The sequence below is a fragment of the Hesperophylax consimilis genome, chromosome 7 (assembly GCF_061612785.1).
Source record: "Hesperophylax consimilis isolate HC1 chromosome 7, BYU_Hcon_1.0, whole genome shotgun sequence".
Lineage (NCBI taxonomy): Eukaryota > Metazoa > Arthropoda > Insecta > Trichoptera > Limnephilidae > Hesperophylax > Hesperophylax consimilis.
The window spans coordinates 34,891,962-34,907,770 of NC_142842.1; the positions used below are offsets into that span (position 1 = coordinate 34,891,962).

The 15,809-nt window shown below is 35.8% G+C and overlaps 1 protein-coding gene across 1 annotated transcript; it reads left to right on the forward strand.

Annotated features, from left to right (window-relative positions):
• Positions 1–587: 587 nt before the first annotated feature.
• Positions 588–8,778, forward strand: LOC149422680 (juvenile hormone esterase-like). Its single transcript, XM_089633988.1, has 5 exons — positions 588–605; positions 3,578–3,722; positions 6,140–6,695; positions 6,782–7,411; positions 8,595–8,778. Exons 1-5 carry the CDS (start codon positions 588–590, stop codon positions 8,776–8,778), a joined length of 1,533 nt encoding a protein of 510 aa, XP_089490114.1.
• The last annotated feature ends 7,031 nt before the right edge of the window (positions 8,779–15,809 follow it).

The window sequence follows — 15,809 nt, forward strand, 5'->3', positions numbered from 1 at the left end:
TAATGAACATTAGAAGCAGCTCTAAATTGCAATCGTGACTCCTGAGTTCGCTGCTAATATATTGGAAAATACTTTTGATGAAAATAGGGAATTAAAAATGACAATGTATTTAATAATTCTAACAACCTTCCCCCAATCACACCCCTCCCCTTCCTCTACCCCCTCTTTGATATATATGTTAATTATTTTTTTGTGAAAACTGCAAGTGTGCCAACTGCTCCTAACCATCTGGAGCCAGTGAGACTATGGCATCCCCAATTGGTATACTTTGTGAAGCTGAAGATAGTAGGGAGGGGAAGGAGATGGGAAAAGGAATGTGGGGAATTATCTGGCTATTCAGAACTTTAGTGTACAGTTAGTTATTCCTGAAAAAGTGTCTGAAACATCGTCCACAAAACGTGATGATTGTGTATCAAAATAAAATGACACGAACAAATTTTTATGGCCTTTAATTAAAAATATAAAGTATAAGGCTTATAAAAAATCTCCGATTTCGGTGATCTTTTGCATAAATCACAACAGGCGGACCCATGTTAAGCGGGAATTTAAACCTTATCGCCATCTACGTAAGGATTTTACATGTCGAAATGGATCGCCGTAACCAGGTAAATTTTTGGATTTAGGTGGTCTTTTTGAAATTTGAGCCATTCCGCCGCAGCTTTGGGTCTGATGTCACTAACACTGTTGTAGGAATGTACATTATGTATCGAGTCCTTGTCCTGTAGTATTATTTATACAGCCTTACTAATAAAAAAAACACTTCCCAACCCTTTAAAAGGCGTCTTAATTCGGCTGTTGTTGCAATAGAAGGTACTAAGAAAAGATAAAATTAAAAATTAAAAGAAAGTTCATATTGTTTTGTTTAAAATTTTGAGATTCGTTGATTATAATGTAAAACACGTTTCATGTAATATTTACTTACAAAATCTATAATGATATTACGCCATTGTGCTTATCTACACTTATTTTTTAAATATAATATCTTAAGCGATTTGCATCACTTTTACAAGGTTCTGAGTTAGAAAGTGGACGTTTTTTGATCAAAAAATCTAACCATTATTTGCTTAAATTCCATGTTCAAAACTGAGTTTCATCATCATTATTATTTCTTATTCATGTCGTTATTGCTAAATTCTATTAGTTTTTGCTTTTTACAGGTGCAACTCTTATTTTGTTATTTTTTTTTTTTTTTTTAAATCTCTGTTATAATGTTCTTTACCTCACGAGTAAGTTACACTCTAATTTATATTGGTTTATCGATTTGTTAAACTCACAATTAATACTGGGTTTAAACACACCCACTTACTTACTTTTTATGTTGAACTTTCTTTTACTTACTATTTCATGCTTGGGTATATTTTATATTTTATATTGAATCCATCTTATTAGTGTTTTGCTAATTTGCACAAAATTTTATTATATGTGTTGCTTTCTTACAATTAACTCCATTTATCTTCTTATGTTCAATTATTGTAATCAATGTAAATGTATATTTTCATGTAAAAGCCCATTAGGGCGTAAATAAAATAATAAATAAATAAAATAAATAAATAAATTATGAAATTTTAATTTCGATCAAATGGTTGCCGAATATCGATGTGTACGATGTCAAGCAAGTGTACGAGAGACATAGTGTGGGCTAAATGGGCTCAAACCAAAAGGAATTAAAGCAATGGCGATCGTTTTCATTCAAATCTACTTGGAAGGCATTTCTAGTGTGTATTATTTATTCAAAGGCCCCCTTGACAAAAGTTGACAAAATACATTCTTTTAGCCAAATAAATGAAAAAAGTTAAAATTGTAGATTTCTAGGACTAAAGAAGTCGCCGCCACTGTTAGCGCAACCCATCCTTAAATTATGCAGAGTTGATGGGCCTTGCAAGAGATGGTCGCCCATCCAATTAGTTCATTATTTCATTAGATCATTAGCGGGGCGTGCGCGGGGCACGGCCCATTGCAGCGCGTCGCAGCACGTCGCAGCACGTCGCAGCACGTCGCAGCACGTCGCAGCCCGTCGCTGCACGGAGAAATCTTCCTGATAAAAATATTGCTAATTTATTAAAATTCTAAACATTTTATTAAGACAAACGCAGGTGCGTGGTGAGCACGTTTTCCGATATTATTATGAATTGATTAACTCTTTATCAGGAAGCGAATTGCAGCCTCGTTTTAATTCAAAAACTGCTACTAAGGATTATATTAAAATGTCACCCATCTCACCCTTCAGACCCACTTTTTAAAAAATTCGCAATCCTAGACAATAATACGTTAAGACAATTCTTATACACATAAGGAAAATGATTTAACACTCAAAACTCAACACAATATTTGCACCCGCTACTCATCACACCAAAAATGTAAAATACCTCTAACAAAAACAGCCTTCGCCCACCGACAGTTCTCTTATATAGCCCCTAAAATGTTCAACTTACTGAGTATTGATATGACATCGAAAACTGATGATCGTTATGCCATTAGTGTACAGAACTGGTTATTTGCTCACGGAAGGAAATATTATAAAGAATGCCTTACAACTTAAAACTGTTCCTATTTTTCGAGTAAAAATTTTATCTCTAAATTAACTTTCAACAAAAACTTTATACTACGCTGATGCGATTATTCTTATTTTTCTTTCTTTTATCCCTAGCATTATCTATTATTTTTATTTGTATCCTACCTTATTTTTATATTTATCTTTATGTTTAAAAGATTCACCTACTCCAATTCCTTTCCTGTATGTGATCATGTACATAATATTATATATTCAGAATTGGTTATTTATGAAGGGAAAAAACTATTTTAAAGAATACCTGACATCATTAAATTATGTTCATTTGCTTTATTATTCTTTTTTTTATTTCAATTCTGTTTAAAATAATTAATTAATTTATCTTTATTTTCATATCTTTCTTATTTTCAGTTAAACCTATTTAACCTATACCTATTTTACAACTGAATGAATCATGTATTACATTTATATAATTATACACAAATTTGGACTACCATAATACGGACATGTGTCTAGTGTGGTAGTCGAAAAGCATGTAAAAAACCTGTATCCAAATATATTTTTATGAATAAAGAAAAAAAAACATGATTACCGGATGACCGGTTAGTGGCTGAGTTGGCATCGCGTTTGGGTCCCACCCAGACGTGGTTTATTCAATTCCTCGGCTGGCTAAGTCATTAACACAAGAAACGTTTTCCGCTTACTGTGATAGTAGTAGGAGATTATCAATTATTGCCAGGTTAAGGAAGAACAGATTATAAAGCAAACCAGCAGAAAAGATCATTTAAAAAAATTAATTCAAATTAAATTACGTTTTATTTTTATCTATCAATTTTGCGATAACGAACGCATTAGGTATACAAATTTGATAAAGAAAAACAATCTGTCCATTGCAAGTAAATTTCTCAAAATCTATAGATTTAGAAAGCAGATTATCTAGATTGGTAAGATATCTATGCTTACATACCTAAATAATATTATATTCTACAGTCGCATTTGTTCTCTTTAATCATGGCGTCATTCCGGATAATGTTTGTATTTTTATTAACATTAATTGGTGTTGCTCAGTGCCAGGAAGTGGGGAACCCTCGGGTTGAGATTCTGGAGGGAGTGCTGGAGGGGACCGTGGCGACCTCTAAGGAAGGGAAGGTGTATTACAGCTTCCAGGGGATCCCATATGCAGAGGCTCCTTTGGGGGAACTAAGGTTCGAGGGAACTTTTTGCTGAATGTTGTATCCTTCTTATATTCCCTGATAATGCAAGCTGGCAAGAGGATTAAATTAGTAACAATTATTTTTATAAGCTATAATTATTAGCCTGAAACACTCATCCACATTGAAAAATCTCCTGATAAAAGATACATGACGCCAACGGGACTTGAATCCGTGTCCTTTCGATTTCCGGTCGACAGCTCTGACCACTGAGCTATGGCGGCTTATCTCTTATCCGTGAAATAATTCTATATATACTAGTGTTTCATTATTACTGCTTGTTATATTTTTTTACCTGAAACAACCAACTTTATTTTAGTTTCAGGCTAATAATTATCGCTTATAAAATAATTGTTACCCTTTGTGCTATGCATAAAAAATCTTGTCCTAAACATTAGTTTACCAAAAAAAAATATAATGATTAAATTAGTGGTAAAATAATATCACGTCATCAAAATGTTCCCGCTTGACATGCATTTTCAAAATATATTCGATAAGTAAAAAACATCAGTCATATGATGATACTAAATGAATAAAAACTTAGCTTTTTACGGATTTATTCGTTGCATTCTTTACACATTTGATTTTTACCATACAAACTCCAAAATTATCACAAATGCTTCGTTCCTGGCATCTCTATCAGAGTTCAGGTATCTTGATTGTAGTATCCCACAAGCAACTTATACCATGTAAAAAAAGTGTAACTTCGCGTTCATTAGTCATGCATTAATTATGAAAATTTATTTATTTTTATTCGTTCAATAAGAACGACTCAACGGCCGTTGTTCCCAACATTTCGAACGATCAATCTCAGGGTCCGATCAGCCAAGTGATTTATTCAGTAACATTCGATTCGCCTGTTACCAAACATCTTTACTGTTGATTACCTTAAGTGGCCATGCCCACTTTCATAGACAATAAAATGACATCAAAGTTAAAACTTTCAATGCTAAATTAACATTGGCGAATTAATTATTGTATTTATTATTAATGCATATATTTTTTAAGTACTGTAATACGTAAACTGATATTTAATATTTAAGCGTATGAAATATGTTAAAAATAAAGTATTAGCTTGACTTTAATGCCACCGTGCCTTGGCCTCGCAAATATGTTTCACTCTGTTGACACTTTTTATAAGCAGTCATTTACTGAGGCAAGCTTAATCCAGTAGTTTGGCTTCCTTAAATTGGTTGATCACTCAGTTGTCACTTTTCCGTTGGAAAGAGCATAGTTGTGCGTTTGAGCAGTGTTTATCCAAAATTTCGGCTCAGCAGTTGATCCGTAGGATTGGGAAGAACGGCCGTAAGCAGTTTGAGTAAAGTTGGATCAACGGTTCAACTGAGCTACAGACGAGTCAACATGGTTGGTCCTTTGGGTGGTTGAATGTTGATTGGATGCTCTGGGGGTACAAACCATTTAACTTGATAGCTTCTCCTCCATCCCCATTTCGCAAACACGGTTCACATCTACAAACGGTTAAACTTTACGTTCAACTCAACCAGATTGATACTTGATACAACCGCTCAACCAAATTGAATGGCATGTAGGGACCATATAATTCTTATACACTTATAAATGTAATCAAATAATGGCAAACAGTAAAATAAAGTCGTTAAATTTATCAATATTAAACAAAAAACCAAAAATTATAAAGATCATCATCAGATATACCTGCACACAATTTCGTAAGAATTACGCAACAAAATATTATGAAATCAATCAATTGTCTTTTGATAAGGCCAATGATAGATAAGATGATATTGTCTTTTACGATTTAAAAAAAATGTAAATGCAATGAAAATCACAGTAAAGTTCTCCTGCAACTGATATTATTGTTGTAGTTGTCTGGTAATAATTACGGTCGCTTTCACTAATCTAAACTGGACAACTCTAAGATAAGATAAACGTGTCAAAGCGGAATACCTACTTAGGGAAGAATTACTCAATTAAATATTTTGAACATAGTCAAAGTATACTTTAACTAGTAGGACTTCAGTTACGAATCAGTTCCTGAATTTTTATGTCTGTGCTGCCCAGTTTATAACACTTTAAATGATCACTTACATGATATAATGCACCCTCCAGTTATCATTACACACTATATATGGTGTATCAGCACGTACCCGAGAGACTTTAATAGAGATTCTTTAAATTTAGAGTAAAATATTGTGGAATTCGCTGTCGATCATACGTCGCCCGCTGCGTATCACTTGATACGCACTCCGTCTCGTTTCAGCAGCATCGGATAGTCGTTGATCAAGATAATTATTTGCGGCGTGTGGGAGGGTGATCAGTAGCGACGTGATATGAAAAGTCATCAAACATGAAAATTTACTCGTCTGCCGGGTAGGTGCTTGTGCACCCACTCTTTTATGTTTGTGGTGCATAGTTATACATTATTTGTCTTTTTTCAAGCCTTCCGTGCCAAAGAAGCCCTGGTCTGGAGTCCGCAACGCTACCCAGGAGGGAGAGGTATGCTCCCAGATTGACTTGTTCAACAACATCTTCCTCGGTGTGGAGGACTGTTTGTTCCTCAACGTCCACACACCAGAGCTACCTCGAGGCGAAGAGGACAAACTCCTGCCAGTTATGCTCTATATACATGGCGGCGGCTTCATCATGGGCGGAGGGGGTTCAGACACGTTCAGTCCGGACTTTATTGTTGCCAAGGATACGATTTTAATCACCATTAATTACAGGCTTGGAGCACCTGGATTCTTAAGTCTAGATACTCCAGCAGCCCCTGGCAATGTTGGTCTCCGCGACCAGAACCTCGCTTTGAAGTGGGTGCAAAAAAACATTCGAGCCTTCAATGGCGATCCGGATAACGTCACAATCTTTGGGATAAGCGCTGGTTCAGCATCCGTCGACTATCATTTACTATCTCCCATGTCTAAAGGACTATTTCACAAGGCCATATTACATTCTGGTACTTCTTTGAGCCCATGGGCTAGAACAAGAAATCCTAAAAAGCTATTAAACAGTTTACTTAATTCATTGAAAATCACCACTAACGATCCTGATCAATTACTCAGAGACTTACAGAATGTTGACGCAGAAAAACTTGTGACTTTGCCTTTGCTGCTTTGGACGATGAAGATATTAAAAATGGGGAATCGTACGCTTTCGTGCCAATTGTAGAGAAAATTCTACCCGGAGTAGAAGCTTTCTTAAATGAGGACCCGATGGATCTCTTGATTTCTGGTCAGTACAATCAGGTGCCTACAATAACTGGATTCGTTGAAAACGAAGGCGGTTTACTCAAGATGACTTATGGAGACCATACAGAAAACCTAATGCGGAGGGAGTTTATCGATTATTTGCCTTCTAGTTTCGATGTGGACAGAGTTGATTTCGATGTCAGAATGAGGGAAACATACAACCAGACAGACGATATCGAAGCTGTAGATGCCTTCCTGTCTGATGTGTGCTTCTTGGGAGGGATCACTAAATCTTTGAGGACCCGATTAGGGCACAACACGGATAATTATATTTACATGTTTGCGTATGATGGCACTATAAACTTCATGAAGACATTACTCCAAATCGAAGGTAAAGGAGCATACCACACTGATGATTCTACGTATTTGGCCGATTCAATCACTATTAGCCATATAATTCCTACAGCACAGGACTCCCTCGTCAGAAGTCGTATGGTGCAGATGTGGACAGACTTTGCGAAGACAGGGTAAGAAAATTAACACACGTTTGTCATTATTCATTTGATGTAGAACTGAATGCAGTAATCATAACTAAAAATTTATCAATTGTAGCGGAGGAAGAAATTAATTAAGGTTATGATACAATCACTGATGTATGGTAATGTGGCATGGATCTGACAGAAGAATGATGAAAGTTGACTGATCGCAGTAGAAATCAGAAGCCTGAGATATAAAAGTGTTAACATTTACGGTGATGTTACTAATGTGGAGATACGAAAATGATACACGGACGATGCAAGAGAAATAAAAGGAAGTTTTGGATGGCTTGGTAATGCAGGAAAGGCGGAGAAAGCGCATGAAGATAAGTTGGGGATGCTTCAGGAGAACTTGATACGATCAAGTGAATCAGATACATGATTCGGGTCAAGATTCGGTATACCAGAAAAGTAAACACGTGTGAGAAGATGCATTCTTATGGAAGAAGTATGTTGTGTGAGCAGAACAGTGATGCATAAGTGTCTATCTTCATCGCCTACCCCTACGGTGAAATTAGGTGGTGGTTATTTTGTTACAAATATTTTAAGGCGATGACATACGTAGTAATTTTAAATCATGTGTTTTTGGTTTGAAATTTTGGTCGCCTAGAAATGTTTCAGATGCTTTAATTAAATACTGCGAGTAAAATACATCTTGGCCTTTGAAATAATCGAGTATTTTTTAGATAAATCTTTTTATAAGCCCAGAAAAAAATAATGTAAAGGCCTATGAAACCTGCTTTAAAGTTCAAAATCTCCAACTTACGAACCCATTTTCGGTTATGATTTTATTTTATAGTGTAGAAAATTAAGTTATTGAATTGTTACTGAACATCATCAAAATAAAATAAAGGGTACTTTTTGGCCATGTTTTTTTCTTGCATAAATCAAAACAGGCGGATGGTGTTAAGCAGGAATTTAAACCTTATCGCTAACTACGTAAGGGTTGTTATTGATAGCGGCTCAATTTAAAATATTACACGACGTAGTGCATCGCCTTAAGTAACAATGATCACAATCAACGCCTGTAGACTAATAATCCGCAATTCTCATAACTCAAAAGTAATTTGGATTACAAAACTTTTTTTTCTAGGCGTATTATAGGATAATTTTTGTATCGGTATTACGATTAGTAGGTTTTTTAGATTTTATAATGATATTCCTTCCTTTCCAGAAATCCCACCCCGCAGCTGTCAGACCTGATCAAGGTAGAGTGGCTGCCCTCAGGACCCGACCGGATGACCGTCTTGAAGATTCAGGAAGAACTGTCCACAAGTGACTTCCCTTTCTCCGAGAGAATGGACCTGTGGAAGAGTCTGTACGACGCTTCGGCGAATTCTCTACATAATTTTACATAAATGTATAACAATTTGGTCAAATTAATACCAGATAATTCCTACTGAAATGTATTGATACGGTAAAGTGTGTAATAATATTAGTACAACGTACAGTCTGACATAATAGTGGACAGAAATTGATGGCTCTGCGACCGTTTAGAAGGTTTTAAATGGTAATACAAAGATGGCTACTTTAACAAAAAGGTCATAAATCAGTACTTATCATGTTCTAAAAAATAAATTTATTTTTCGCTTTGCAGAGGCAGATAATTTGATGTATGGAAAGTCGATTTTTTGTTATATTTTGATTAAATGTGCTCATGAAAATTATAAATTAAATAATCTATTATTGAAGAGGGAGATAATACTAATAGATACAAATGTAACACGAAACAGGATGACACAGAAAAATAAAAATAAATATGATATCGACAAAAATTACAATTTGGTCCGAGTGACAGAGTGGTTAGAAACGTTGTCTCGGTAAGACAGAGATCCTGGGTTGTCTTATTTTATTTCATGTTTCATTTATTAGTATAATCTTCTTTAATGATATATTACATTGATAAGTTTAACCTTTAAAGTTATTAAAAAAAAAGTGGTTCGAATAAAAAGTTAAAAATATAGTTATAAGTTTTTTTTTTCGTAGAAAGCAATCACTTTGTGGTTTAACATTTTAATGAAATAAAACAATATTTTTTGTTAAAAACCACGAATTTTTATTAATTTTAAGACCGACCGGTTTCGCTTCACTCGAGCATCGTCAGGGTACAAAATTAAACTGATTAGTTTTTCTGTAACAGTTTAATTTTGTACCCTGATGATGCTCGAGTGAAGCAAAACCGGTCGGTCTTAAAATTAATAAAAATTCGTTTTAAACAAAAAATATTGTTTTATTTCATTAGTTATAAGTTGTTTTCCATCCGTTAACGTTATAACGTTAAAACTAACTTCCACACTCGAATGTGAAGAATAAATTTTATAAACAAAGTGAGTAGCTTGGTGTTGCCATTGTAATGAAAGTTTTTATTCGTTTCCAATTTAATAAATTTCTACATTTTATTGCCAAACTGTAGGTTTCTGATGATTTTTTGTTTAAATCCTGAAAATATTAATCTCACCCTTACATCCACGTATTGAACGGTTTCGACGCAGGAGCTGCATATTCAATCCCTTGCAAGCATAGCCCTCTATCATTGGACAAGTAGAAAATTCAACTTTTTACGATGGAAATAGACTTCAGTGTTGTGAGGTTATTCGTTACCCGGGTATGCTTGTCTGTCTTTAAAAATATATATATAGTTTTATGTATTTATAGCACTTATTATTGTACTCCTGATATCTTACCTGTATCATATCTTATCGTATGCATGAAAAACCTTCAGTACGTGAATAAATAAACGAATAAATACCAGTGATCCTGTGAACAGTAGACTTTGTGTAATGTTGATTACCTCGACTTGACAGCTCGCAACAGTCGAAATGCTCGTGCGCTCTCGCGTAATGAAAAGGTACTATCAAACGCGGCTACCATCAACCATCCACATGGAACATGTAAACAAATTTACAAACAGACGAATGCAAAGTGGTTGAGTCAAAACAGGCTAATTGGTGCAATATATTTAATAAATAATAATAATAAAAAGTGGGTGTGTCAAGCCTACGCAAGACAGAAGTGAAACTTCTAGTATTCCTCTCTCTCTATTTTCATTTCATCATCTCTATTTTCTCTCTTAGGTTAGTTTGAAAATTAGAGGTTAAATAATTCAACGACGAAGCATGGATTTGCTTTTTCTAATATTTTCTTATAGATGAATGACGTTCGATTAATGTATAGTTCCAAAAATTTTCAATTTATTCACAAGTATACAATATTACATAAATAACAATATTACAATTAAAAATTACAAAGAAATTACAATGACAATGATGTGTTCATCACCTCTATCTCGTCACTACTCATTTTTAACACTGAAATTCTGTACCAAACCGTATGAACCACAATCAATTACGTATTTCACTCGTATTACACTCACGACGCAGTATACTAACCAAGCAGCTGATGCTTGGCGTGGCGCAGTTCGCTGCTGTCTGAGAGAGAGGAAAGAAGAGAAGAGAGAGAACGTTCGTGAGCGGCTCCCCCACCTCAACAAGCGCATATGGTGAGAGAGGGACAGTGAACGGTGAGCGGTGGTGGGGGTACCCGCATTTTCGTGTCGATCCTGACTCGGTTTTACTCCGTCCCCGAAAATCCATTACGCGCCTAAAGAAGTTTCACTTCAATAAATTCTTTATTCCAGGATGTGGGGAGGTTAGTGCAATCCCACACATCCCATAGAGGATATAAGTACAGATAGTATTTACATATAGTAAAATAAATAAAAAGGGATTAAAAATTAAAAATTAAATTAAAGATGAGATTAAACCAGAGAGACACGGGAATCCATCGGATCTAAGATTGTGGGAGCAAGTATCTTTCTCCAATGGTCTTCAATGCTCGATCCTGAAGTCAGACGGGATTCTATGATAAGAATGTTTCTGGAATGGTTTATCCTTCCCCTCAGTCCTGCAATCCTTGTTCTTAACAGAGCTGCAAATCCTGGAACTCGCCCATCTGTAAACATAGAGGAGGCACTGCAGTGCCTGGGGAGTCCGAACATCAATCGGTAAGCGTTGTTATATTGCACCCGAAGCCTTTCCATTGTTCTTTTCTTGAAATTAGCCCAGAGCGTCCTTTTCACTCGTGGACTACAGAGCCCAAATCTTCTACTGAGCATGTTACATTTTATACTCAGTACACGCCTCTGCCTGTCAATATCTTCATCATCCGTTAACTTGTTGTTGATGACATGTCCTAGATATTTTGTGGTTTCTACTGTTTTCAGAATCTCACCATTCAAAAAGACAGGGGGAATGTTTTTTGGGCCTTCCCCGTGTTTTATGACCAACAGTGCTGTTTTTTCGCATTATAGATCATGTTGGTTTCGTGAGCAAATTCTTCACAGATTTTCAGGAGAATTCTCAATCCCCGTATTGACGGTGCCATCAGAACCATGTCATCTGCGTAGCTCATATTATTAACACATAGACCTCCGATGTGGCAGCCCACTCCAGCATTGTTTAATCTGTGGGTTAATTCGTCCATGTATAGGTTAAACAGTACTGGGGATATACATCCTCCCTGTCTGAACCCGCTTTTCAAGAAATAGGGTTCTGAGAATCCGTCTTTCCACTTTACAAGGTTTTCTTGCTGACGGTGCCATGATTCGAGAATTTTTACCACTTTCCATGGTATCCCTCTTTCCTTTAGTTTTTTCCATAATAAGGGGTGGGAAACTCTGTCGAATGCCTTACTAAGGTCCAGAAAGCATGCGTAAGTTGTTGTTTTCTTCTTCCTGTAGTATTCTAACGTTCTTTTTACGCAAAATATAGCTGAGTCAGTAGAGCATTCTCTCTTGAAACCCATCTGATTATCTTTCGTTGTCATATGGTATCCGACTTGATCTAAGAGAACTCGTTCAAATATTCTAGCGATGGCCGTGGCGATGGATATCGGTCTGTAGTTTTCCTGTAAAGTTATGTCTGCCAGTTTGGATTTTATTATCGGTATAATTATTGTCTTCGTCATGTCTTTGGGTAGATAGCCACTCTTTATGATGTCGGTGAACAGTGTTGCCAGAAGTCCCATAATCGTTGACCCTGCATGTTTGACGTGTTCGGTGCTTAAACCATCATGCCCTGCAGACGTTCCAGATTTCATGTTACTAATGGCCGATTTTATCATGTTAGTTGTGATGGTGAGATCGATATCATCATAAGCAGTTAAATGTGATTCACTTGAGTCGATAGTCGGTGTAGTAGTTGCAAAATGTTCTTTAAAAATGTTTGCAATTACTTCTGGATTCGTCTCTCCGTGTATGTTGCACGAGATTTTACAACGCATGTTTAACAGTTTATTTGAATTGTTCCAAAATTTTTTGAAGTCACGATTATCTATTATTTAAGCTAAGCCGAACAACCGGACACTACAAAATCCGGTCCACTCGCAGTACGCACCGATTATCGCTAGTGAAACACTAGTGGAGATATGACTTCGCTAATAATATCAATATCAACAATACATACAATCAATATCATTTTATCAACATTGGTGGCCATTACGTGCACACACGTAGACAAGGAAGCGTACTGGGACCGATTATATTTATTATCTAGGTAATTCATATCATTAACCTTAACATTAAAGGAAACATACCCATGCTGATGATACCGTTATATTATTTAAAGAAGAAAACTGAACGGATTTTTTTATGTGGCTGAAGAAGGACTTAGTACACTTTAAAATTGGCTGAAAATGAACTCACTCACCCTTAATATATAAATAATAATAATAATAATAAGCCTTTTATTCTGAACTTCTGTTAGGTACATTAATATTAGAAATATTTTGTTTGTTATAATATATCCCGAAGCTCAGTTTGCCTCTTGGCATAGTCCTCCTCTAACAATTTCCATTGGGACCTGTCACGCGCTACTCTTCTCCATTGATGTCCAGCCGTGAGTTTTAGGTCGTCTTCCCATCTCATGTGTTGACGTCCTCTACTTCTCTTGCCATCTCTGGGATACCAGTCAGTGACATTTTTACACCATTTCTCTTGTGGGTCTCGGATCATATGACCTGTCCATCTCCATTTTTGTTGGTCTATTTGGGTAACTATATCGGCAACATTAGTTATCTCCCTTATTTTGCTACATCTCACTCTGTCCTGTTTTCTTATTCCTGTCAAACTTCTCTCCATGGCTCTCTGGCAGCGTTCCAACTTTTCTCTGTGGCGTTTGGTGAGTGCCCAAGTTTCGCATCCATAGGTGATGACTGGAATTATACACGTGTTGAAGACTTTCCTTTTTATTTGCATACTTAGTTCCTTGGATTTCAAGACTTCTTTCAAAGACCAGTATTTCTTCCATCCATTTGCTACTCTTCGCTCGATTTCTTTAGTGGTTTGATCTTTGTGTGATATTATTTGTCCAAGATAGATGTACTCTGGCACATATTCGAGTGGTTGGTTGTCAATTTTTATAGTTACTGGATCAGAGTTTGTAAGTAATTTTGTTTTGTCTTTGTTCATGCATAAGCCGACTTTCACACTTTCCTCGTTTAGTGATTCTATCATTTTATTTAGGTGCGTTGGGTTTTCCTCGAATAGGACTATATCGTCTGCAAATCTTAGGTGGTTCAGTTTTTCACCTTGCACGTTGATACCATATTTTTCCCAATCTAGTTTGCGGAAGATACTTTCTAGAGCAGCCGAGAATAATTTTGGTGATAGAGGGTCTCCCTGTCTTACTCCTCTCTTGATCTTGAACTTTTTCCCCAAGGTTTCTAGTTGGATCCTCGCTTCGCAATTCAGGAATATGTTTTTTATAATATTGATGTATATTAAAGGTATCCCTTGCTGTTTAAGACTATCCCATAAAGCTGTGTGTTTTATGCTGTCGAAAGCTTTGGAGTAATCGATGAATGCCATGTATATTTTCTTGTTATACTCGTTATATTTTTCTACTATTTGTTTCACTGTGTGTATGTGGTCCAGGGTTGAGTATTTTTGTCTGAAGCCGGCTCGCTCCCGTGGTTGGTTTTCGTCTAACTTTTTACTTATTCTTTCCAGGATAACCTTGGAAAATACTTTGTAGATATTTGACATCAAACTTATAGGTCTGTAGTTCCCTATATCTTCCTTTTGTCCTTTTTTAAATATAAGAATAATGTTTGACGTTTTCCACTGTGGAGGGATTAGACCAGTTGTTAGTATTTCGTTGAATATTGAAGTGAGTATTGGTAGTAGTTCTTTTAGGGTGCCTTTAAGAAGTTCGTTTGTCACTTTGTCTGGGCCTGGAGCTTTTTCCATCTTCTGACTAAATATGGCTTTTTCTACTTCTCTGGAAAGTATTTTTGGTTCGGTTATAACGTTTTTCTGCTCTTTAATGACGTTTGTCTTCTGATCGTATTTTTGTTTGTCGTCTGGGCTTGAATAGAGGTCCTGGTAAAATTTTGTGGCTATTTCGTTGATGTTATTTCTATTTGAAGAAGTAGTCCCCTTTTTGTTTAGTTTTGGTATCCATTCCTTATTTGATTCCTTCAATTCTTTAAGCGCTTTTTTCACTCCTCCTGTTTTCACTATATGCTTTTCTAATGTTTGCAGCCTCTTGGTCTTCCTATCTTTCCTGATGTTCTCTCTGATTTCCTTACTTAGTTTCGTTATAGTTTTTATGTTCTCTTTTTTAGGATGTTTTGTAAGTAGATTTTTTCTTTCTTTTATAATTTGCAGCGTTGTGTCACTTAGCTTGTACTTGTTTCTATTGCTAGTCTCAGCTTTTACTTTAGTTAGTAGATTTTCTAGCTTTCCATATTTTGTATGAGTATCAATGTTACTCGTAGTTAATTCTGCGGCTGATCTAATTAGAGATTGTGTTATTACCTTTAAGTTTTCATCGCTGTGGTGTTTTGTAGTGAGTGAAGCGAAATGTTTTCTAGATTTCTTTGGTAATTCTATTCTTATGTTGCTTCTGACCATTCGATGATCTGTATTGAAGTTGAATTTAGTTAGAACCGACGTATCCGTGAAGGCTTTTGGATAGTTTGATGTTATGTAGTCAATTTCGTTTTTGGTGTTGCCGTCGGGGGAGATCCATGTCCACTTATTCTTTTGGTTTTTCATATATAAAGTGTTCAAGAGCGTTAGGTTGTGTTGTAATAAGAATTCAACCAGAAACTCACCTTGTGGACTTCTTCTACCTTGACCGAACTTTCCCAAGACATATTCTTCCTTGCATTGCTTCTCCCCGACTTGAGCATTAAAGTCGCCCATTAGAATAATATGGTTGTTTTGATACCTTGTTATTGTCACCCTTAATATAATTAAAACTAAATATATAACATTTTCAATGAACTCAAGGGGCCAACCAGTAAAATTACTTGAACTAAAATTACACGAATGCCATAGAAATAATATTCAATGTCAATGCCCAATTATAGAAAAGTCAAAAAGCAT